This window comes from Alligator sinensis, unplaced genomic scaffold (assembly GCF_000455745.1).
Source record: "Alligator sinensis unplaced genomic scaffold, ASM45574v1 scaffold1600_1, whole genome shotgun sequence".
Classification (NCBI taxonomy): domain Eukaryota; kingdom Metazoa; phylum Chordata; order Crocodylia; family Alligatoridae; genus Alligator; species Alligator sinensis.
Window position 1 is genome coordinate 190,075 of NW_005843142.1, and position 25,386 is coordinate 215,460.

The 25,386-nt window shown below is 39.4% G+C and overlaps 1 protein-coding gene across 10 annotated transcripts in view; it reads left to right on the top strand.

Annotated features, from left to right (window-relative positions):
- Window positions 1–25,386, top strand: part of GAB1 (GRB2 associated binding protein 1) — an 81,904-nt gene that overhangs the window by 32,445 nt on the left and 24,073 nt on the right. For 7 of the 10 annotated variants that reach the window (XM_025193992.1, XM_025193994.1, XM_025193996.1 and 4 more), the window contains exons 2-7: window positions 315–609; window positions 9,831–10,044; window positions 13,118–13,198; window positions 17,018–17,619; window positions 21,234–21,319; window positions 21,516–21,819. In XM_025193992.1, the coding sequence (XP_025049777.1) occupies window positions 315–609; window positions 9,831–10,044; window positions 13,118–13,198; window positions 17,018–17,619; window positions 21,234–21,319; window positions 21,516–21,819 (1,582 nt within the window). The remainder of the gene's footprint in view (window positions 1–314; window positions 610–9,830; window positions 10,045–13,117; window positions 13,199–17,017; window positions 17,620–21,233; window positions 21,320–21,515; window positions 21,820–25,386) is intronic. The other 3 variants (XM_025193995.1, XM_025193998.1, XM_025193993.1) reach the window with 2 other exon arrangements.

Below are 25,386 nucleotides of genomic sequence, written 5' to 3' on the forward strand. Positions count from 1 at the left end.
TGAATTCATTTTTGGCAAATATATATGCCTGATTTTGATTATGTGTTCTCTAGTCTTAAATATAGGAAAGAACTTCTTTTGAATTAAAAAAAAAAAAAAAAAAAGTTTCCAATACAGAAATCCATTTCCATCATTTGGTAACTTCACCCTCCTAAGTTTGTATTTGTTATGCAGCCTTTTTAAAACAATTTGACATATGTATTGTATTCAACCTTTGTTATTACACAGTTTGAATTATGGAGGTCAGGTATTACTTTCAATGTACCTTCAATCACATGTTTAATTTTACTTTTTTGACTTTTCTGAATTTTCAGGCATGGAAGAGGAGATGGTTTGTGCTTCGTAGCGGCCGTCTAACAGGAGATCCAGATGTATTGGAATATTACAAAAATGACCATGCTAAAAAGCCTATCCGCATTATTGACTTAAACTTATGTCAACAAGTAGATGCTGGATTGACATTTAACAAGAAAGAGTTTGAAAATAGCTATATTTTTGACATCAACACTATAGACAGAGTTTTCTACTTGGTTGCAGACAGCGAGGAGGAGATGAATAAGTGGGTTCGATGTATTTGTGATATCTGTGGGTTCAACCCTACAGATGAAGGTAAGTTTAACCTTTTGCCTGTTTCTAAGAACTCCTTTGTCCCTACACAAGGGAATGTTTAAAGAGCAAATTGCTGTCAGTAGAATTCAGTACAAAACTTGTGTACAGCTATATAGGTTTTTTTGCTGTACATGCATGCAAATAGGATAGCAGTGATATCTATGGAGTTGAATTTTTATGATCTGTGGCAAATAAGGAAATTAGTAATATGCTGAAATGATTTTGTTCTAATGGTTTAGCTTAATGATTTTTTTTCTAGAACTTCAGACCTAGTCTGTTTTACCATTTCTCAGATATGAAAACAAACTTATGTTCATGACTGAAATATATTCCTATCTAAGAAGTTTTGTACAGTTTGTAAAATCCATGTTTGCACAAGCAGTGGAAACCGGAGTACTACTGTGAAATTCAAGAGCTTTAACTCCATCCTTTCCTTTACTTCTGCCCTGCGCCTCAAACCCAAATTCTGCCAGTAGACCTTTTCACAGAACAGCTTGGATAGTAGTGGAGTCACTGGGGCACTGGGGCAAATTCAAGTAAAGACTTTTGGGTGCATCCAGGTGAGCTGTTTGAGGCACCGCAAACTGCACACGTGCACCCATTCGCCGCACTGCTAATTTGCACCGCAGTGCCAGAATTTGACACTGGGAGATCCCAGCGTCAAAAAAAATCACCACTAAAAGTGGTGCGGTGCGTGCAGCAGCAGCATGCACTGACAGAAACGGAGCCTGGCCACGAAGGGCCATACTCTGGCTGCCGGCCAGGATCTGTGTGGCTGGATCTGTGCCTCTGCTGTCTCAGGAGGCCCCCAGAACCCCAGGTAAGGCTGTTGAGGCTAGCACAGGTGCTGGCCTCAGACTCCTGTACCCACCCAGGTCAATATGGACTGCTGCTATTTGTGCCATGGGAAACGCATGCCCCTGCACATTTGCACTCATCTGGACACACCCTTTTTTAATAATTTTTCCTTATACTGAATCTCATAACCCAGAATCCTGTTGGGTCTGTGTAGGCAGCAGTATTTACTACAGCCCTGTTTATAGCCCTAAGAGAAAATTAAATTATATATGTCTGATAAAGTATGTCTGGTTAGTGGGCTATTGAGAACCAAACTTCTGTTCGTTTTATTGGGATGTGGACTCGCACAGCCTATTCCATCATGTTCACTAGGAGTGATTAACTTTAAGAACTTGCCACCTGAAACAAGGATGCTTTTCCTTCTTAGTTCTTATTCTGGGACATTCTGGTGAAATGTTTTGATTTGACTTCCTTTCCTCTGGTTAACCGTTTCAGTAAAGAGCACAGTTGGGGAAGATTATTTGTCTGAGACATAGATTAGATTATAGCAAGCCCTGGATCAGCTATCTATACTCAGATTTCATTCATGACTTTTCTAGTTGTGAATTGAGATATTGTTTGTATGTTTTCTGATCTTAATCCTGCCTAGATCCTACATAATTGTAGAATACTGGCAAATCAACCACTGGGCTTCCTCATACGTTAGTACACCAAGGCTCGCACATTAAAGAACAACTTCAAGTTTTTACACTTTATACCTTTATTTCTTTGCTAATTTATGAATTATTTTGGGGAGTCAAACTGAAGATAGCTTAAATCTGCTTTTGAAAACAAAAGTATCCATGCTTTGTTCCTTTATAGGATGAGATGTAAGGGTTGTGAGAGTTGCAATCTTCCTCCTTGTTATAGTTTGTTCCCTTCAAAGTTTGGCAGCTCTGTACCTCAGCTATGACCAAATGACTCTATTACCAGACTCTACTAGAGTAAGACTAGAGGAGCAGTGCCAGGATTTTACTCCTGCTCTTCTTCAAGTTAATGATAAGTGCTTCTATTGATTTGAAAGGGAGTGGGGTTGCTTAGTGCTGCCATTAGATTGCTTTGTAGTGGAAATGTGTGTATGTAAAGATTAATTTGGAGAGTGGAGGAAACATCAGCTCAGGCTAGCACTATGCTGTTTTTTCTATGCTAATTGGTGATGCTCTTAGAAATTGTATGATGCTGGCAGGTATTTTCTTTTAATTAACTTCCACACAAATTTTGCAGTGTGGTGTTCCAGAACACATCTTCCAACCAAAAATCAATAATTTATGCACATTATCACAGTTCTATTTGGAAAATTATAATAACTTACAATAAATTACAATAACACTGTAATTTATTGTAAGTTATTGTAATAAATAATAGTAATTGTAATAAAAAAATAATATTTTTTGTTGGTCCAACCCATGCTCACCGTGAGTTGGACCAAAAGTAATTGGCTTAATTTGCAGTGAGGGAGAGTTAGGTTAGGTATTAGGAAAAAGTTTCTAATATAAGGGTAGTTAAGTGCAGGAACATTGCAGATTTGAAAAAACATCTGTCAATATTGTTTCATATCTTGCCTCGGCATTGAGCGGAGTACCTCGTGTCTTACATTTCTGTGATTTCCATGATTAGTGATAATAGGTTTGCTAATAACCATGATATAAAGGATTAATATGTTCACCTGCTGAGTAAAGGTGTTAGGGGAAAAAAGGACCAGGAAAAGTATAGGAAGTAGGGAAGAAGACAAGGGAAAGGCAGCAGAAAATAGTAACATTTCCCATCCTTTATTATGCCCAGTAGTCCATGGTTGTATTTTCCTTGTCCCATTTAAACTATAAATTCTAAAAATGTTGATCACATTTCTTCAAAGGAATTGCAACTTGTTTCACACACAAGCAAGGTGTTTACAAGTTGATTAAAATTACAACTTGTTACACACACAAGCAGACTTTTCAAAGCCTAATATTTGGTACAAACTCTAATTTAGCAATTTCATTTTTCTTCTCTTACCTACCATTTTTGCACGATTTTTGTGATGAAATATCCTGCTTATAGCTCTGGGGAAGAATCAGTTACTGGCAGTAGAGGAATGCTGCTCCTCCTGAAACTTTCTCTAGTTATACCTGCTTCTGTGGTGTCAACTGGATTAAACAAGACTTTATTATTACTTTTTGTTGGTAGTGCCTTTTTGTGTCCTAGTTACAGACCAGGATTCCATTGTTTTAGCCACTATGTAAGTGGAGAACAAAAGACAGCCCCTGCCTCTAAGACCTTAATGCCTACAATAACATGAGACACTCTGGAAAGCATAAGAAAATGAAACAGCATTGGTCAGGATGATAGGCAATGGTCTCAGCACATCAGCTATTTAATCATTGTCGAGTTTTTTGTAAGCATTGGAAAAACAAAGATATAAGAAAGGATGACCAATATGGTAAGCGTTGAGACTGCTTGGGGAGGGGTAGCGTGGGAGGAAAAACAAAGGTACTTTTTTAGAAATTTAACTAGAGGGCAATGGAAACTAGCTTATTTGCCTATTGGATCTGGGAACAGATATCTTGGTAGTATGGGTTAGGACATGAAGGATCTTGAAAGAAAAGCTATGTAGCTTCCGTTTTGAGATGGAGAAGAAGAAGCTGGTAGAAGAATGGAAAAAAGAGTGATGTGGTCAAAACGATAGATAACCTAGAAAATTAACCTTTGTCATTATGTACTGATATGAGTGGAGATTTGCGGGCATGAATGAATTTTTTTCCAGATTAGGATATTGCATTTATTGCGACTCAAGGTAATGAAAGCCTGAATGAGAGAGTTTTTAGATATGTGGAGACCTAGGAAAAGACGTATCTTACAGATGACATGGAGAAGAAATTTAGCAAGATTTTGATATAGCCTGGATTTGAAGACATCTGCAAGATCTCATATGAGGTCTGCAAGGTCTCATATGATTGACCAGGAGGATGGTGGTGGTCACCAATGTTGAGAAAGGAGGAGTGTTAATGTGGGATGGGAATAGGTTAAGAGTGCTTTGTCCATTTTGGACATAGGCTAACAGCTGGACATTCATCAGGCATTGTCAGAGATGGACAAAGATTTTACTTTAGACAGGAGGAGGCAGGTTTACACTACACTATATACACACACACTACACTACACACACTTCTGTGAGTTATCAACATGGAAGTGGTATTGGATAGGTTTATGGATGAGATTTACACAGAAATAAATTATAAGAGCAGAACAGGAGTTGACACAAGGTCTAAGCCCTGTGAAACCCCCCAGAAAACAGGAAAAGTTAATGAGGAGAATGACACTGGTGGAGTAATTGGAGAACCAGAAAAGGACTGAATCATGGAAGTCCAAGCATGACAGAATATCAAGAAGAGTGTGGCTGATGGGCTTGAAGAGAGCATTCAGTGTTTCTGGATTAAGAATAAACTGCTAGAGATATCAAAGTCTCTCTTACCAAACAGAGTTGGATCAGGAAGGTCCTGGAGTGGATGATGATTTGGAGAGGATCTGGGATGGAACTGGGTTTGATGGGCCGGATTCCAAAAAGTGCTTTTAAAACTATTTCATATGCTGTAAACTAGTAGACAGGGTCGGGGAGAGGTTTTAAAGATGAAATCAACTAAAGCGTGTTTCTTCCATCAAGGAAGGGAACTAGAGAGTGATGGGAAGAGGAAGGTTTGACTATTTGTGTAGGTTTTTTACTATGAGCTGTTTATTTAAAATAAGGCTCATTATTTCAAAACAGATAGAAATTGGCATTGGGAGTAGGAAAGGGGAAACTAAAGCACTGCATATTTTGGGAGTCTTACGTTATATTAAAATAGTCATGGTTAGCCTAAATATTGCAGAAGCAGTGTCCTTCATTATAAAATATTTATCCTTTTAAAGACTTAAGTGATGTATGTAATCCCTTCATATGCTTTGAAGTTACTTGATCGTTCATTTGTCCTCTAGCATACCATATATGTGTGTGGAACACAAAACCCTACAGACTCCCTACAGAATATCTGTACAACCATTTACAATGGGAAACCTAAGTTCTCATATGACCCCATCACCATGGGCCTGTCGTTTTGTTTACTGTAGTAATTACTGGGCCTTTAAGTTGTTTTAATTGGGATAGCCACACAGTAGCAAATGGCTCGAATGACTCATCATCACCAGTGGGGATCTCAGAGCCAGGCAATTGCGTGGCTGTTTCTGATTCATTCATACAATGGGAAAATCCCATTTTTGCTTTCCAATACTTCTACCTACATTCTCTGAAGAGTGCTTTCTCATCCTCTAAGTCAGCATGAGGCTGACATTTCATTAAAGGCTCTTGTAGCTTTTATAGTCCGTTCACATCGTGTAAACAATTTATACATCAGTATTTACATACTCAAAAGAAAAAAAAAGTTGAGGGAAGATTCCACTGTCCTCAGCTGCAGTGTAGAAAATAGTTTAGTTTCAATCCCAAACCCACATTCAATCCTTTTCAGAGTTTGCATTCTCAGAGTGCAGACACAACAACATTGTAAATAAGATATAAATAACTAAGTGGATGAATGGCAGCCTCTGTTATTTGTTAGTTTTGCTTGTAAAAGGTCCTTTTTACCACTGGTTAATTTTTGTAACTATTTTGTGGATAATTTTGCTTACATACTTGGCCTTCTATTTAGCAGGCTGACACACTCTGAATGTTGTGATACATCTGTCCGCTGTTACCAAATCAGTCAGGAAAAAAAAATTAAAATAATAAAACACTAGTCCAGTTTATAAAAAATCTACTTGTTCTAGCTGTCCTGAATACAGGAATTCTAAAAACAAAATGGGATTCTTGTTATGTTCATTTGCATGTTAAATATTTGGAATGCTTTTCCAGCTCACAGTCAACCAGGTGTCTTAGCTCTGAAACCAAACATAAAGATTTGTATTTTTTTTTTTTTTTTTTTTTTAGTGTTCAGATGATCTGTTTCTCCAAAATGTGAGAATTCAAAATGAATCAAGATCATCACTGAAGCTCATTTTAAAGCATAACAAGCAGCAAGACTAAACTTTTAACCCAGTGTCAGCTTCCTAAATATATTTTAGTGGCTAAAGAGAATATTTGAATATTTAAAATATGAATGCAATATTTTATATGTATTGATTATATATAACTATTTGGGGTGACTAAAAGAATGCAGTGCTTACATAAAAACTGGTTTCAAAGCAGAAAGCTGCGATGTTATTGATATTAATGGGTTGATGTTTCACCCACCCTAGTTACCAGGCATGTATTTGTGTTTGGTGCATTTGTTAACTAGCTTCTTTCAAGTAAATAGTTTTCAACCTTGTCCCTCTTTACCATAATCAACCTTCAGCCTAATAAGGACTCAGCCCACCTGTGAATTCTTTTGTCCACCCCTGCAAAGGGTTCAATGGTCTGCAGAGACTTAAATATGCCCCTTCTTCCTTCAGCCAAGAGGACACCTCATCCATGTTTTGGATGTCTTGTGTTTACTGCTGGGAGCTCATTTTTTGAGTTTGTGAACCTCAGGTCACAGAGTTTAGGGTAAAGCATGCCTGCACCACAATACACATTGTCCATTAGCCATCCCCTTTCAATCCACTAAGTTCTTCTGTATCTAAGTGACACACCAGTCTTCCCTGCAAAGTTCAGGGTCATCGTATTTGATTTTCTTGTGTGTGATCTCTGCACTTCATGCAAGAGGGTGTTAGATCAGTGTAAACTGTGGGCCAGTGAACAATGCAAAAAGCTCAGGGCCGTGAGGTGGACACAGGTTGGTATTGTTATGATTTAGTTATGGAGTAGGAGTTTGAAACTGAACCTTTGTATAGGACCCCAAAATGGAAACCCTGTCACTGACTTAGTACCAAAAAGACCCTGTGACCTTGTAGCTCATGCTCATGAGGGCTTTGTATATAGCTAGGGATAAGATAGGGGAACACAAAAGGCATCAGTTGTCTCTCTTCCTCCATGTCAGGATGGCTGAGGAGTAGTTGCGCGTGTGTGTGTGTGTGTGTGTGTGTATGTGTATGTAAAATACTATCTGCTCCCTTGCTTCATTCTTTGCCTAGGCAGAATCTCCATGTCTATTATGGGGTGCTGTGGGGAGAGGAGAGGAAAGGCTGATAAAAGGCTGATCCAATCCACCTTTTATCAGGAGCCACAGGACTGTCTATCCTACCAGCCTACTCAGACCTTCTCCCCAACAGAGATGAATGTGGGGATGCTTTTGCAGTTATCACCTTAAAACAAACATCAAGGGAATTAAGGTGCTGGTTGCATAACATGTTGTGGAAAACTAAAATCTATTTGGAGTCTCTCAAGAAGAAAACAGGTGAAAGTAGTGATCATGTCATATCCAGTTTGTTTTGTTTAATATGGTAGAAGCCAAACCCTGTACAGAATGAGTGCTGCATGCAGCATTACTGTTTTTGGGACTCTCTTGTGCTACACTGTTTAGTGAGTTAGGCTGCTAGGCAGCTGCATACTTTCTCCTAAGTTGTGTTGTAAGTACTGAATTAGAACCAGTCTCCTGTTCAGATTGTCTTGGAAAGATGCACAAATGCAGCAACTGACAAATTGCAATGTCAAAAGTCTTGACATTCAACCAGGCATGAATTATAGATGACCTAATAATGTAATAAAATGAAATATCTTAGTTTAAAAAACCAGAGTAGAGGTTTATTGTTATCTTCTGGCCTTAGCATTGTCCAGACTGTCAGATAAAGGGGTAGGGACAAACACATACTTGTAGTGGCTTCAGAAGCGGGGTGGGAGCTGCTTCTCATGAATTTGCAGCAGCCATTATGTTGTAACTTTTGCACATGCATGATCTTGTACCAGTATAAGTGAGTGAATCACCCCAGCATTGACCTTAGAAGGTTAAAGTTGAAGTAGTTGTGCTACACTTGCCCCTCTACAAAATCTTGCAGACAGTTTCACCATAACAACAACTCCCCCTTTGAAGCTGCTACAAGTGTATATTCCTCCATACTCTAACCTATAGAGAGAGAGAGAGGGAAAACTAGCCCAAAGGGTTAAACTTGTCAAGAGAAAAATATTCACAAATGGAAGGTAAAAAAAAAATTATAACAGGGAGGGATAAAACAACAAGGGACCAATCTGTCCTTAGTTTTATAGTCCTTCCCTGGGATAGATCATCAGGGTTGGGATACAAAAGGAGGACTCTTTGGGAACCTGGCATACACCACATCTCCTTGCAAGGTCTTGCATTCAGCAGTGAATCCTCCATTACGTGAACAAAGTCTTCTTGTTTGCTTGCCCCTTTTCTCTGTTGCTTTTCAGATTTAGTGAGTGGATAATTGTGCCCTATTTTTAATATCAAATAGCAAAGTGGTGGGAATTAAGAAAAACAATAAATATGCACACACAAAAATGCTGACTTAGGTGACCACAGCAGAATTTTAACCCATTAAACCTTGGCTGATCTTGATTTAAAACAGCAGATTTGTATGCTTGGTTCTACTGCATCAGCCAGCATCCTCATTTTGTGACTAGAAAATGACTAAACCAGGGATGCTCCACCTCCAGTCTGCAGGCCAGATGCTTCAGCAAAGACTTGGAATCTGGTCTGGAGGGCTCCCCATGGTTTGGAAAATATGGCTGTGGGGGAGCAGGGGCAATACTGTCACCTCTCTCCACTGCTCAAATTCCAAGTCCCATAGGCTAGGGTGGAGCTGCGCCAGGACCCTCCTCCCTCATGGCCAGATTGGAGTCAGGCTACTCCCCTCTCTCCAAATAGGGCTGGGCCATGGCCCCTTCCTCCAGCGGAGCTAGGCCATGCCTCTTCCCCCTGCACGGCTGGATCGGGGCCAGGCCACACCATACCCCCTCCACCCAGCGGGGCCAGGTTGGGGCCAGCTCAAGATCCCTTCCACCATGTGGCTGGATCAGGGTTGGGCTCCCCTCCCCGCTCTGTGTGGCTGGATGGGGTCCTGTCAGATTTGACCCATGGAAGAATCGGACACTGCCCATCTGGCCCACTGGCCAAAAAGGTTGAGCACCATTGGACTAAATAACAGCAAGGGTTGACTTCTAAGGTCCATGAGCAGCCATGGGATTAATAACATCTAAGAGTTAATGAACTGAAAACCTTTTTGTGTGTCCTAGAATGAAGGATACTCTCTTACTGGTTTCCTACGTGCATCTGAAAAAATACATATATGTATGTTTAGAAGAACATTTCTAATGTCCTACAAGCTTGGCTTATTTTGTCTTTGTTTGTGTCAGAAATGATTGGTATGACAGGATCATCTTAAATCTGCTTACTGTCTTATTCAAATGAATGTTCACCTGTCTGTAGCAGCATTTATTTGTAAAGAGCTCAATAAAATATAAAAAGAAAGACTTAACATTGTTGTGTTTCTGTTCGCAGATGCTGTGAAGCCACCTGGTAGTTCTTTACAAGCATCTGCTGACTTGCCCTTAGCAGTTAATACTTCACTACCTTCTATGCAAGCCGAATCATCCCTACCTCCTCCATACCAGCTAATTAATATCCCCTCTTTGGAGTCCTCATGTAGTCAAGAAGATCCTCAGGACTACTTATTGCTAATAAACTGTCAAAGCAAGAAGCCAGAACCTATGAGGTAAATGGCTGTTTTAATTTTTCTCTCTCTTTCTCTCTCTCTCTTTTCTCTCTCTCTCTCTTCTTGTGATATAGTTATTCATATGTATATGCCAAAAATTTTTACTGCTGCCAGGCATTTTTCTTGTATTTTTTGTTCAAGTCATTTACAACTCAGAATCACTAGACTTGATTATCTTTACCCAGACTTCCGCTGTTCCTTTGCCTGTTTTCTGCACTCAAAACTTCTTGTGTTAGCCATAGTAAGTTGTCACATCAGAACTTGTGCTCTACCTATAGCTTTATGTAATAAAATTGCCAGATTAACAGCCCCAGAGCCTGGGCTTCTCTGTAAACTTTCAGCATAGGTACAGCTTGGATAGCCAATACATGCTTCTTCCTTCATTTTCCAGTGTACATCAAACCAGGTCTAGGAACAGGAGAAGCTGTTCTCCAGCTCTGTGCTTCTGCACTATCTGACGTTTCTAACATGACTCCTGAGACGAAAGCCAGTTACAATAGTAGTGGACCAAAATATGGACTCAATTCAATTAAATCATTTACCATAGGCCAACAAACCATCTTTTGGTTATTACTGTTCTAAATCAGATTTAAACAAGATTATATATAGGGTAAAGAGAGATTGCTTTTCCAGGGGTCTTGGTGAACCTTCTAGTGCTTGGAAACTGTCAATATTCTTTTTCCTATATAGAAAATATTGTTGTTATTTTTATGGTCTAACTATGTGCAATTTAATATTAAGTAGAGATCAGCCACAGTATTATCCCTCTGGAAGAGTAGGAAGATAAGTTGAGAAAAAACATTAAAAATGTCTTGTTACGGAAACTTTTACATACTCAAGTAACAACTACTTAAGCTTAACTGGAAACATATTTGCCTCCTGTTTAGGAGGGTGAAATATGTAGTGGCAAATGTACAGGAGCCATCACTGTTTCTGAGAATGGTCATCGGAAAACATTAGGAAACTCTCTGCAGAGATGTTTTGCTGTAACAGTTAGAAGTAATGGCCCCCCGTGCATTTCCAGAAAAGCCTGCTCATTATTATCGTGATTGCGGGGAGGCATATTAAAGACTGAGGAAAGTTCTGTTGAAAGTGTTTTCCTGAATTTGCAGTGCATTCCCCTAGGGCCAGACTTGTCAATGGTACTGCTTTCTCTGTCTATACCTAGTCTGTACGCCAAGTTTTCCTGTTACTGAATCAAGCATTCGGAAGGACAAAAAACTAAGGTAAAATGGCCATGAGAAAAGAAGATTTTCTTAGTCTGGTTGTTGCTAACTCAGAGGCTGAGGGCCAGTGCCTTGTCTTTCCTAGGGTAGGTAAATAAACCTCTTGTCCTCCAATTTGTGGTTGACCCAGATGGTGGTAAGCCTGGTTTAGACAGTCCTCTGATAAACTTCCCATGAATAAATCAATCAATATTGAATTTTATGTCAGATCTCTTCCCAGGGTAGAATTCTCCTGGATAGTTTGATGAGCAAAGTTTTTAGTAGCAGTAAAATATTAGTGTTTTAAGATGTAGCTGTAATTCACATCTTTAAAAATGTATTTTAATCCTTTTTAGACTTTTGCGTGTCCAAAATGCCTTGGCATAGAAATTCCAATTTAGTTTTGTTCCATTAGCCTAGCTGATAAGTATCTCCTCATATTTTTAGGAGTCTAGTTTTCATGGGAGTTGTGAAAGCATGCGAAGAACATGTTTAGAAACAGAAATGTTTAAATATGTAAGTTGACCTTTTCTGATGCTGGCTGGTGATGTGAGCCAAAGTTGGGAGGAACCGAGGGATTGGATTGTAGTAGGAGTCTAAGAGGATGGAAAGTATTTGGGTGGGGAGACTAAACACGGTAAGGAATGGAGAAGGGAGAGTAAAGGAAATAAAAAGGGTTTGAGGTACTCTGGTGCTTTATCTTTAGATTTAAGGGATGTGTTAAATCAATGGTGGGTTAAGTGATGTGAGTATTTGAAGACCTTGTGAGGTGACATGTTATGGTGTGGCCCTTTACTGTTTAGCCACTATCTCTGTGCAACTTTTATCAAATAATGTTGTTGCAAACAAGGTAATGATTTTCATATTTTGGTTCCAGTTCAGGAAGTTACTTAAGCATGTGTTCAACATTAAGCATAATCATCTCGCTGAAGTTGGACTAGAGTACATGGGATATAACCTCTTTAAAAAGAAACTAGAACTTCACAGTGTTTTGAAATGTGTTCTTATAATTGATGCACATTATAAGAGGTCATAATAATAATTAGGGGGTGGGGAAAATTGAGAGGGTTCATATTTTAGCAGATTGTTTTTACAATTTTTTTTTAAGTAGAGTAACATGCGTACATCCACTCTGGCTGATTGGTGGGTTGTATTGATCCACACTTTCAGCTTTAATGTTTTTAGAGTAAAACCCCCAAAATACAACAACATGCCAGCTATTATACTACAATAGACAGACATCATAACACTAGAGCAGTGGTGCTCAACCTTTTTGGCCGGTGGGCTGGATGGACAGTGCTGGATCCCTCTGCGGGCCAAAATCCAGCGGAGCCCCATCTGGCCATGCAGAGGGAGGAGGGGAGCTTGCAGGCCAGAGGTTGAGCACCCTTGCACAAGAGGAATTTTTTTATAAAATTGGTATAATAAAAATTTTTTAAGTTTTCATTTTTTTTACTTGAATTTATTTGCTTTTGAACCCCATCATTCAGGAGTAACTCGTGTCCTAACAAAATCAGAGCAGAAGATGTCTTCTTTTCTTTTCCTAACATGTTTCTTTATAAAACATTACTTCAGTCACTGCATTCTATTTCATAATAAGAAAGTAATGACTGTATTAATCATCACACTTTTTTCTAAGACATTTTATGATCTGATAATTTCTGAACTTAAACATTAATAGTCATCTCTTAGTAAACCATCATTGAGTTTGACTGTAGCATTTAATAAGACTGAGAGTTGATCTTTGCTTTTATAAGAAACATTGTATGTGAAATCTTTGCAAAGTTTACATTTCTGGTTGGTTGACAGTGGTACATACAAGGAATCTTGCCTGACCTTGCTTCATTTTTCCTGTGTTCATAAATCAGCCAAGGGTCATCTTTTATCTCTGAAGAAGGGCAAGAATACCTACTACTGGAAGATTTTGAAAGTAAAAAGATTCCATTGCAGTGAGTGTATAATAGTTGTTTTTGAATTTTTGTGAGAAATTAATCACTGGGCATAACCTGCTTGAAAATGCTGGATTTTCGTGTTTTTCAAATGTGTCCTGCATGATCAACTTCGAGTTTTCTATAGAAGAAACAATGTAAACCCAACTTCAGTTGTTTGGAAATAACTATCACCAAGATAAGATTGTGATAACACCTGTCATGATCCTTGTCTTATTTTTACCACACTTACTCCCAACACCACCTTTTTACCATCCCTGAGTGCTGGTACATAAGAAGTGTGCTGCTGCCATCTCTCATCTATGCGTATGCATCTTTGTGCATGTCTGAGTAGCATGAGGTAGCACCATGCAGATATCTAGAGCAAGCTCTGCACTGGAAGCGGTGTGGCCCCAGCACTACACCTGACTTAGCAAGTCCTGCCCTCCTGTAGGGCTTGTTGCAGAGGAAAAGTAAGGTATACAACGATATAGTACAATAATGGATTGTACTATTGAAATGGATAATTCAAAGTTTTCAGCTTTGAGATGGAATATTTTTTTATCTTGATTTTGATTTGCTTCTCGTCCTCTGCCACGAACTAGTTTTCAAGAGATAGAGGATAAGCCAGCTTAGTGGCAAATCTATGTGGTAGTTCAGAGGCTTTTCAGGGATGTGCATGAGCCATCTGAAGAGCTGGAACCAATTTCCCTGTCCCCTGTGCAGCTAGATTGATGTAGCACCATTTATATCCATGATATTAGAGGGTCTCTAAGCATGGGTAAGGATTAGGTTTACCAGGACTTGAAACTGTTAATAAAGCAATTTAAGGCGCATGTGTGATAGGACCATGACACCAAAAGATTGGTGTCACAGTTGTACTCCAGTTTATGATGTGCTAATTGTTTTCCTGTTGTTGTTATACTAACTTTGCCTTTAGAGGTGTATACTACTAAACATGAACAGTGATGCTCTGATACACTGTCGGAGACAAAAAACAGTTTCCATTTCCATGGTTTGCTTTAATCATGCATTTGAAAATTATAACAAATTCTGCAAAGTAGTTACCTACTGGAAAGTCACCACTCTCAGACATCCTGCTTTTGGGGTCAGCATAGAAAAATAATAGTGTTAAATCTCTTCTTTGTTCCAACACCATCAGGATTAAGGATCAGATGTTGGAGCCACTGAGCTAAAAGAATGACTGGTGAGGCTGCCTCAAGGTAGTCCAAAGCTGACTTGATTTCATTTCAGTTTTCACAAATTCATATGGCCAAGAAACAGTGAGGAAGAATATCTTGCCAATTCATTGAGTTATCTGGATTAGAATTATTAGTATTCTGTTGAGTGGGATTCATATGCTCTCATTAAACTTCTAATTTCACTTATGGTTTAACTGCATGTGGCACATCTCAACAAAATTTGACTTTTTCTGAGCCCTCAGAAGCCCTTGTTAAAAGGTCATTAAGTGCTCAGAGCTGGTACATAAGATTTTGAAGGCGTCTCATTCTTTTAAAGGAATCTAATTTCAAAGACCAGGGAGGTAGGTTTTGGGAAATAGGTAAATGATGGTGTTTGCCATAACTATATGGAAAAGTGAAAAAAGTGCTTCATTTCTCACTATGTGCACTTTATTTTGTGTTCCGGCTGTGATCCGAGGTTTGTTACTCCGTTTGTATTTCTTTTTTAAAGTGAGAGAGAGAGAGAGAGAGAGAGAGATCTCTTAAGGTCATTAGGCACAATTAACATTACCTTTATTTGTGTGGGTGGAATGCTGTCTGTACAATGTAGAAAAGTATCAGATTGATACCTTTTTCTCTCACTGGTGTAGCATATGTAATTAAGGGACAGTTTCTTGTCATTCTTACTCATCTTTACATTTATTGCTTTCATTTGGCACGCGGTTTGAGTAAGCTGTTTAGACTCAGGATGCATATTAGCAAGGGTGTAACAACCTCTAAGAACCATTGCCTTTTTTAAATATTGTTTTATCTTTAGGGAATACTTATTCCAACAGTATCATAAACTGCCCTTAATCTGTTACATAATGGAATAATAAGGGCAATAGAAGTATTGTTTGGAGCGACATATATACATGCTGAAATTACTGCATCATTCCAGTTATAAGTTGATCCTGCATATAAATTGGCTTTACGTTCTCAGGTTCAATTTTAGGAAAAAACGCCTTTTCCAAAATATAAGTAGATAACTACAGATAAAGATGTTGAATTGTTATTGTCCTTTACAAAATCCTGCTTGCTATTACCCTTACAAAATAATCAAATAACCAATGGAAGCATCTAAAGGGTTAAATGCACTAACAATGCTAAAATAAGTTCTAATTTGCAGTATTTTTGTGCATGCAATAAAAATAGCAAGTACAAAAGTCAGGACTGAATGGGGCCTGATTAAAGTTTGATTGTGTGTAAGTTTATGTGATTTTTTTATAGTTCTTTTGAAGAAAGAAAAAGATAGATGTATAACTGTAACAGTGTAGCGTGTACCTTCTGTGCAATGGTACATTCATGTGATACTTAAAGTAGGAATACCATGGGATGATTGATACCAGTGTGTGGATGCCATGGTAAGGTTTTAATGCTATCCGTTTAATTTATCTATTGCTATTTTCAGTCATTTTGATTTGTGTTAAAATAGTCATATTATCAAGAAAATTTCTTTGCCAAGCGAGAGAATGCCATGGCTGTACTCTTCTTCTTATGTGTATTGTTGGTAACAATTGATTGATTGTTCCTTTCACCAGAGACATAATTTCCAGAGCAGCCATGTGGAACCTACTGTGTACTTGTAAAGTAGTCTGGATCAAGACAAAAATTAGAGTTTGTTCCACATGTTCTGTAAATTTTTTCTCCACAATAATTAGTTGAATATTTCTGCTTTCAGTTTCTGCTTTTATTTATGTGTTGTTTGTCTCTTGTATCCTTTTCTTTTAAGGCCTGTGTTTGTTGACAGTGGGTGCATCTACACATGTGCTTGAATGCATATTAGCCTATATTAATGTGCATTAAAGTGTTGCAAAAACATGCTCTTTAGCTAATGCACATTAAAATAGGCTAACGTGCATTTTTGTAGTAACTCACAATGGATGTACTAGATTTAATGCACATTAGTTAAATCACATAATGAATGTGTACACACACCCAGTGTATATCTTTAGGCATGCACCTCCAATACTGCAAGTTCCAAAAAGTTTTATTTTAAAATTTTATTTCTACCATATTCATGAGGGGAAGCAAGTACCATAAACCCAGGTATAGGTCCGTATTTGCACCACAGTGTTTCAACTGCTGCAGCTTCCTTAGCCTGACGAAGGGTTTTTGAACCCAAAAGCTTGCTTAATAACTATTCTCCAACCATTTGAGTTGGTCTAATAAAAGATATCTAATTCACCCAAGGAACCTTGTCTGCCTATATCCTTAGACCAACACGGCTACAACCTAAACCCCTGCTTAACAGAGTACACTTATAGTGTGATATGTGGTTTAAAATACAAACAAAGAGGAGATCCAAACTGGTATTGTGTCTTGTTAGAAGTGACTTGCTTATGAAAACCCCATGTTGCTGAGCTCTTGTGATAAATATACACACACCAGTGCTGGTGTGTGTAACACACACACCAGCGCATGTAGTTGAGACCGTACTTGAGATTTTTTTTAAGATCTTTTGTTTAGTAACAAAGTTCCTTGATTTTCTCTCAGAATTAATGGATTAAATGACTTTTAGTTGCTTACATTTGAATGTTATGTTGTTCCTTAATTGTTAACGTTTGTCTTATAACCATACATAAAAATCCCTATGCCAATTTTATTATTTTATGTGTAGATCTCATGCTGACTCAGCAAAATCCACCTCTTCTGAAACAGACTGCAATGATAATGTACCCTCTCATAAAAATCCTGCTCCATCGGTAAGCAAGCATGCCGTGAATGGTTTTTTTCAGCAACAAAGTGTCTATGACTCTCCACCACCTCGATCTACAATGGTGTCTGTAGACTGCAGCCTTTATAATCTGCCTAGGAGTTACTCACAGGATGTTTTACCAAAGGCAGCATCTCCATCCGGGACTGACGCAGAAGGAGAGCAGCACATTTTCAGTGCCCCATCAGCAACATCATTAGATGCGCAGATGAGACATATCTCCATTAGTTATGACATTCCCCCGACACCTGGAGGTACATATCAGATTCCACGAACTTTTCCAGAAGGAACATTGGCTCAGACTTCAAAGCTAGAGATTATTCCAGATATTCCTCCACCTCGGCCTCCAAAACCTCATCACTCTTCAGATCGATCTCCTGTGGAAACCTGTAGCATTACTCGTACTGCGTCAGACACTGACAGTAGTTATTGCATTCCTACAATGGGAATGCCACCTTCACGCAGTAATACCGTTTCCACTGTAGATTTGAATATATTTCGAAAAGGTTAGTATTTATGTCTCAGCCTGCTTTTAAAGAACTCTTTTGTTTAAATTATCATGTGCAATAAGTGGTGAAGGCTTGGATTTTCAAAGGAATTGAAAGGAGTTGTGCTTCCACTTTCTGCTGAGAATAAGAGGCTTAATTCCCTTCATTCTTTGAAATTCTCAACCACAACAAAGAGTATAAAAGGTGATGGTATAAAAGGAAGGCTGTATAAATGTTGTTCATTTTAAATGACTAGTAACACTTTTTTTTTTTAATGTGTTGTAGAGAAACTGCTTCTACAACATGGCTGTTCTGTTAGCTTTTGCTGGCCTGACCGTGTGTCAGGAATTTGTTAAAATTGTCTAGGACAGCTTTTGTGTATAGTCAATCAAATTATGTTCTGATATGAGTTATTAGTATTTCTTTGCATTTTATATGTTATGGTTCAGTCTCGTTTCATGCCCCCTCATGTGGTAGTGAGAACCCCATGAAAACTTGCATTTTTTCATAGAATTTCCATTGCACCACCTCCCCTGTCAATCCATCCATGTTCCATACCAACAGGTAGCAGCTTCCAACAGTTTTCAGGCCAAACCACTGAAGAAAGTTTATCCTCTTCCCCTTGCAGGCAAAGATCTCCATACCTGTCCAGTGGTCCCTATGGTCAGCACTAGCAATACTCTGTTCTGCACCACTGACAAGTGTAAAGTCAGTTTCAGAATGTTTCTGGAAAAAATAACATGCTCCATGTTTATTTGAGTTTCAGTGGTACCACGTCAAATGTACTCAACTCACGTGCTTTTTTTCTCTACTTGTTAAAGTTACTTTAGTTTCTGAAAGTCCTTCCAGCTTGTCAATTTTTCTTTATGCATCATCACCAGTAATAAAGATCCAGTTGGCCAAGTCATTTGTAGAATGCGGCAGCTATAACTCAAGGCAGACACTATTTGCACGAGTATAGTTTCAATATAATTTCTCTTGCACGCTCTCTTACACAAGAAGGAAAAATATTTCAGCTTGACTTTTCAGAATGTTTACAAGATTGATTGATAGAAAAATATGAGTAATGGTCTAACAGCAGGAGGAGTTACAGCCTCTGACTAGTGAATAAAAAGCTTGTGGGCTGAATCATTGAATGCTTTGTCAGTATACAGCTAGAAAGCTGTCTCGAAGTGCTATCTACAAAATCCCTCTGACAGGGAAAGACTTGGGTAGCATTCAGTTTAGAGGAGTCAGCCTCATGTGAGTCCTCCCACATAGTCCTTCTATATACAGGGCATATTGGGATGATGTTCTTTCAGGGGTGGTGACTAGAATCTAGTCATCAAATAGAATCAAATTGTGGTGTCAGAAAGGACATCACAGATCATTTAGGGTGTTTTTTCATAGCAGTAGAATTTTCTCAGAAATTCCCACTCCCTTGCTCCCTGTACCTTCCAGACTGGAGCAGTGACAGCAAAAGACTCCCTGTACTTTCCCCAAACTGGGACTGTGCTGGTCTGGGGAAGCATGGAGGGAGGAAAGGAAGCAGCCAGGGCAATGTTCAGACTAGAGACATTCCCTGATACGTGAAGAGGGTGCTTCTCTGCTCTGCTTTCGGTGTCTGAGAGCACAGAAGAGGGAGCAGCAGGGCAATGCTCCCTGCCCATTCCCCAGAATGGGGACGTGAGTCTGGGGAATGCGTGGGGAATAGCAGGTAGTGCATGGGAGGAGAGGGCGCAGTGGGGCGATGCTCCCCACCCCACACCAGTGCCTTTTCCAAATCAGGGTGTCTCCAGTCTTGGGAAGGATCAAGGGGTAATGGCAGCTCAAGTCCTCCATGACTGGGAGGAGTTGAGCTGTGGGGAAATACCACCCCTCCAGACCAAAGTCACCCTGGTCTGGGGAAGGTACAGGGGGGCTGCTAGAGCTGCTGCTTGTCTCTTCCTGATCACAGAGGAGTTGAGCCGAAGTGTACAGGTGTTCATTTTAGCGAGAGAAACTTGTGTCAACCTGGAGGATCTTTCTTCTAGAGAGGGCATGTTTCCTTCAGGAGAAACTGAACAAACATTTGTATGCTCCTAGTTTCTACTGGGGTAGTGGCGATTTCTCCCAGTAGAACTGTAATACCTGTACATGGCCTTAGTGCAGCAAAAGGTAGGGCATTTGAAGGTATGGCTATGTGCAATGTAAAATTGAGTGATACAGATTGATACAACTTCAAATATTGGATTTGTCTTTGTTTTGTGGATAATTCTTTTTGCTGCCGTTAAGCTTATTAGAAGAGTTCAAGAGTTCCAGTGCCAGTCTTTTAGAACCACCAGTATAAGTGGCCCAGTCATGCTGAATTCAAGAGTCCTGTGATTTCTATGGTAGCTGTGCTAGGCCAGGTGTTGCTAGATAAACTTGGATCTTCTCTCTGGTACTGTGCAGTGCATTCTGATCAAGTGTATATGGATTGCAGCATAAAAGTGGAAATATTCTTTTTAATTATTGTAATAGTTATGTATTCCTGAACTTTTTGGTATATTTCTCCAGCAAGCCTTTTTGTGTTCCTGGATGTTTCTGCATTTGTACACACTACATACAAGAACCTGTTTTTACCTAAGGCAAAGTTTTTACTTTTAGTTTTTTTGCCGGTATTTTTTTTTCTTCTGGGCTTAGATTAATTAAAGATCCATAAACGCAAAAATACAGCTTTTCCCATGGAATAGAATTTTTCAAAACAGGCAGCTCTGAAAAAAGGAAATGGAAAAATTTTTAAATGTTTTCTAGGCTAGCTCTGTGGCTGTCTGACTGGCTTGATGAGGGTCATCAAGACAGTCAGGACCCTACCAGCTGGACAGTCCAAAGAGCACCAGGTGAGCAGAATGAAAAGTGAGCCTGGAAGTCCTAGGAACCCTGGTTTTCGGGCAGTCCACTAGATTAGGGTGTCAATAGAAAACTGTTCTGTCAGAAAACTTCTGACTAACTCTACTAGGCAATTCTATTCTTAAGTCACTTTCTGGAGTAGAATTAAAGTTTAAGGCCCAGTGTCTTAAAATCCACTCTTTACAGACATGGGTGTTTTATGCGATATGGAAATTTTCAAGTGTTCAATACGGTACACTACTTTGGGTATATTTATACTGCAAATATACTATGCCAGGCTCAGGGAATGCTCTAACTAGGCTGTTTGCAGTGCAACTCAAATGATTCCATGTTACTTCCAGTTAGAAGGCAGTTGTGTGGAGCAGCAGTGTTTTTAAGGGCACTGCTGTCTTGCACAGTAAACTAGCAGCATCAACATTCCTTCAGTTTCTCACCCTAGAAAATGCCAATGGCAAATCGTAAAATCATGACTTGTAATACAAAGAAGTGTTTGTACCTGAAAGCTTGCAAAGAACACTTTTTCTATCTATTTAGTTGGTCTAATAAAAGATATCACATTTATCCAAAGAACCTTGTCTGCTCAAAAAATAAAGCATTCATCCCAAATGTATATTGATAAAATCTTTTAGACTATACTGTCATGTAGAGCGTGTGCATCTTCCCAACTGCATTTGATTATAGATTTAAAATAACAGATAGTAAATATTTGGTGCAGCACATTTATGTAACAGCAGCTGAGCTGAGGAAATAAATGTTTACTTTGTCTCCTTCTACTTCTTTAGACATTAGTTCTCAAGACTGCTATGATATTCCACGAACATTTCCAAATGACAGATCTAGCTCATTGGAAGGTTTCCACAATCACTTTGTAAGTATGATTTGATCTCATGTGGGACTAGGGAATGGGAAAGCACTTGCACAGTCTTTGTTCCCTTTTACAAAGCAATGATGTGGAGTGATGTATCTTAAAATAAATTACACATATATGATGCTAAAAGATTAATTAATTTACAGCAGATAACATAAATGATTACTTTATGAAAGGAAATGTATGTTATTTCTAGAAGAACAGAAGCATGTTGACAGTGGGAAGTGTTTCAAGTGAAGAACTGGATGAAAATTATGTCCCAATGAATCCCAACTCTCCACCACGGCAGCATTCCAGCAGCTTCACTGAACCCATTCAAGAAACAAACTATGTACCAATGACCCCAGGCACATTTGATTTTTCATTATTTGGAATGCAAGTGCCTCCTCCTGCTCACATGGGTTTCAGGTCCAGTCCAAAGACGCCTCCCAGAAGGTCAGTACCTGTTGCAGAATGTGAACCACCACCAGTGGATCGGAATCTCAAGCCAGACAGAAAAGGTGAGAAAAATATGCAGTAGAAGTTGCTCATATTTTCCAGTATAATGACTTAAATGTTTCTGTTTTTCTTAACAAGATTGAGGTAGATAGTATAAAAGTATTATTTTCTAAGAATTCTAATCGTTTCCTAAGAATTTTAAAAGCAAGCCATGACACATTTTAAAATATGTAAATAGAACAGAATGTATCTGTAGGGTTAGAAGTTACAGCATACATTAATAGAAAGAAGGTACACCATAACTTACAAAGTTACACTAAATAGACTAAAACTGTGATTTAGGTCTTATGCATGTAATATAGATGGCCAGCTCATGGTGAAGGGAGAGCACATGAATACAGGTATATTTGTAAAACTAGCATTTTCCTAGTTAATAATAAAGAATATAATAAAAGCTCTTTTCGTATAATTTAATGCTTAAAATGCTTCTAACTTTTAAAATAATTTCAGATATACAAGTTATAGTCAATATTGTTGCAGTGTGATAGAAAGTAATTGTACCACAGAGGATGGATCGTACATCACACTGTTTTCTTTTTTAAAAACAATGCCATTTAAAGTGTGCTGCAATTATAAAACATTTCTTCTTTAAATGTTCCTTTATAAAACAAAAACAATAATTTGTTAGATTGAATCCAACAATATTAAATAAATAAATAAATAAATATTTTAAGGCCTTAATTCAGTTTGTAAAAGCAAGGAAATTAGGTCTGGGGATTAATTGGGACTGTTTAAGATCAGTGCCTTCAGGTGGCAGGGTCATAAAAATCACAACCAAGAAGATGATTATTTGCTGGCACAGAGTTACAATACAACCCTCCCTTGGAATCCAAATAGGACTTGGAGACTACTACAGTATTTACTCAAATATAAGACAAGGTCTTCTCCCTACCTCCACCTTCAATCAGCATGGGGGGAAAAAGCTCATTAAATACACTGTCATTAAGCTGCTGTCAAAAGCAGTGTGCTAAGTAATAAAAATCAAATATGAAGTTGATTTAAATACAGCCAACACTAAGCATGACTAAAACACATAGCCTATATTGGACAATTTTTTTTAACATGCTAATGAAAACCTACCAGAAAGATAAGTTAGTGCAACCCCTCTGAATAAGATACAGGGTAGTACCCATTCTGTGTAGTCCCTCTCAGTGCCAAGTTTTTTAAAGTCATGGTGAGCCACTACAATGAGTACATTTCAACTTCCTCTTCATTCCCACAACTGATCTGTGCCTTTCTTTTCCATTTCCACTGATTCCTGTTTCTTAACCAGTCTTAAATGTTTGGTAAAAATCACCAAATGGGGCCCCAAACAGTTCACCCTGAATCCCTCTGCCACCCCCTCTCAGCCTGTCACATGGTTAGTGTGGCCCTGCCCTTCATGAGGTGGAGTTGAACCAAGTTGCCCTGCACCTCATCTGCATATAATTTTTTTAGAAGATCTCAGGACGTGTGACAAGAACACCTGGTTCAAGTCATGAGTGAGAGCTGATGTGCACCTAGATCCAGTTAAATAGTGGAGAGGAGTGGTACCTTTCCACTGGTTAAGTGCTACATTCACACCCCTTCTGCCCCACACTCAGCCTGTCTCTCACCCACTGACTCCTCGATTTACATCTTCGATGACTGGCTTTCTTGCATGCAGACCAGCCTCTGGCTTCTTTTCTATTCATTCTATCCAGAAAGAGCATATACCAACTGCAGAGACATCTTCAGCCTGATGAAGGGTTTTTAAACCCAAAAGCTTGCTAAAAAAATTTTCCAACTATTTAAGTTGGTCTAATAAAAGATATTAGATTCACCCAAAGAACCTTGTCTGCCTATGTCCTTAGACCAATACAGCTACAACCTACACCCCTGGATCCTTATATGCATGTACTGAGCAGTGTTGATCTGTGGGGTCACCATGGCTTTAAATACTGTTAACTTTGGTGGGGCATAGCCCAGTAAACTATGTGATAAATCATGAGCTTTTTGGTTTTGGCCTAATATCATGCATAGTTTGTACTCTGTATAAATAGGTACAAAAGTATTGCTTAAACATTTATGGAGTACCTGTGCTAAAACGTGCAGGTCTTTTAAAAAAGGTAAAGTGCATCAGTTCCAAATGAGCTAAATTAATACAGGCATGTTTACTTCTAAGTCAGTGTGTTTACATTTTTCCCTCATTTCCAGGTGCTCAGGGAGAGCAAGATCTGACAGGAAGGGGTGGGGGAAGAAGTTGCGCAGGGCAAGGAGGCTAACTGACCTCTCAGATTTAGTTTCCTTTCTGTAGCAGTGGGAAGGGGACAAATTTAAGGTAAATCTCCAAAAACTAGATTCTATACCTGGAAAATTATAGAATCATAGAACCGGAAGGGACCTGTTTCATAGTAGCTAGTGTCAAGAGGGGCCTGAACAAATCATCTAGCCTGCCCCCCTGCCACAGGCAGGAATGAATGCTGGGTTCACAAGACCCGAGACAGGTGATCGTCCAATCTCCTCTTGAATTTGCCCAAGGTAGGGGTGAGGAACACTTCCCTGGGAAGTTGGTTCCAGATTTTGGTCACCCTAACTGTAAAATATTGCCTTCTGATCTCTAACCTAAAACTATTCTCCATCAGCTTATTACCATTGTTCCTTGTCACCCCAGGTAGTGCTGGGGAGAAAAGGGCTCTATCTATTTGCTGTTGATCTCCCCTGATGAGTTTGTAGCCAGCCACCAGGCCTCCCCTCAGCCTCCTCTTGCTGAGGCTGAACAGGTACAGGCCCCTCAGTCTCTCCTCGTAGGGCCTCTCCTGCTGCCCTCTCACCAAGCGGGTGGCCCTCCTCTGAACCCTCTCCAGGCTGACCACATCCCTTTTGAAGTGCGGTGCCCAGTACTGGACACAGTACTCCAACTGCGGCCTGACCAAAGTCTCACAGAGGGGGAGTATCACCTCTCTGGACCGGCTTGAAATGCACCTTTTGGACGCATGACAAGGTACGGCTGGCCTTGCTGGCTGCGGTCTGGCATTGGTGCATTTATCTACGTTGAACCCCATCCTATTCTCATCTGCCCACTTTTGTAGTCTGTCTAAATCTATTTGCAGCCTCTCTCTCCCTTCAAGTATGTCCACCTCGCCCCACATCTTAGTGTCATCAGAAAACTTGGACAGCATGCTTTCCACCCCCTCGTCCAAGTCAATTGTACAATTACCAAGTCCAGTCCCCTGCCCTGGGCAGGAAGTATTGGGCTCAGATGAGTTCAGCAAGGTGCCTGTTCAGCCTCGTCTTGAACACCTCCAAGGAGGGCGACTGCACCACTTCTGCTAGGAGCGTGTTCCAAATTCTGGTGACCCTTGCAGAGAAGTTTTTCCTTGTATCCAACCTGAATTTACCCTCTGTTAGTTTATGCCCATTGGTCCTCATCCTCCCTTGAGATGCTGTCCTGAATAGTTGCTCTCCTAGTTCTTGATGCTCCCCCTGAGGTACTTGTAGGCAGCTGTCAAGTCACCTCTCAACCTTCTCTTCCTCAGGCTGAACAGGCCCACTTTCCAGAATCTCTTATTGTAGGGCTTACCCTCCATGCCCATAATCAAATGGGTGGC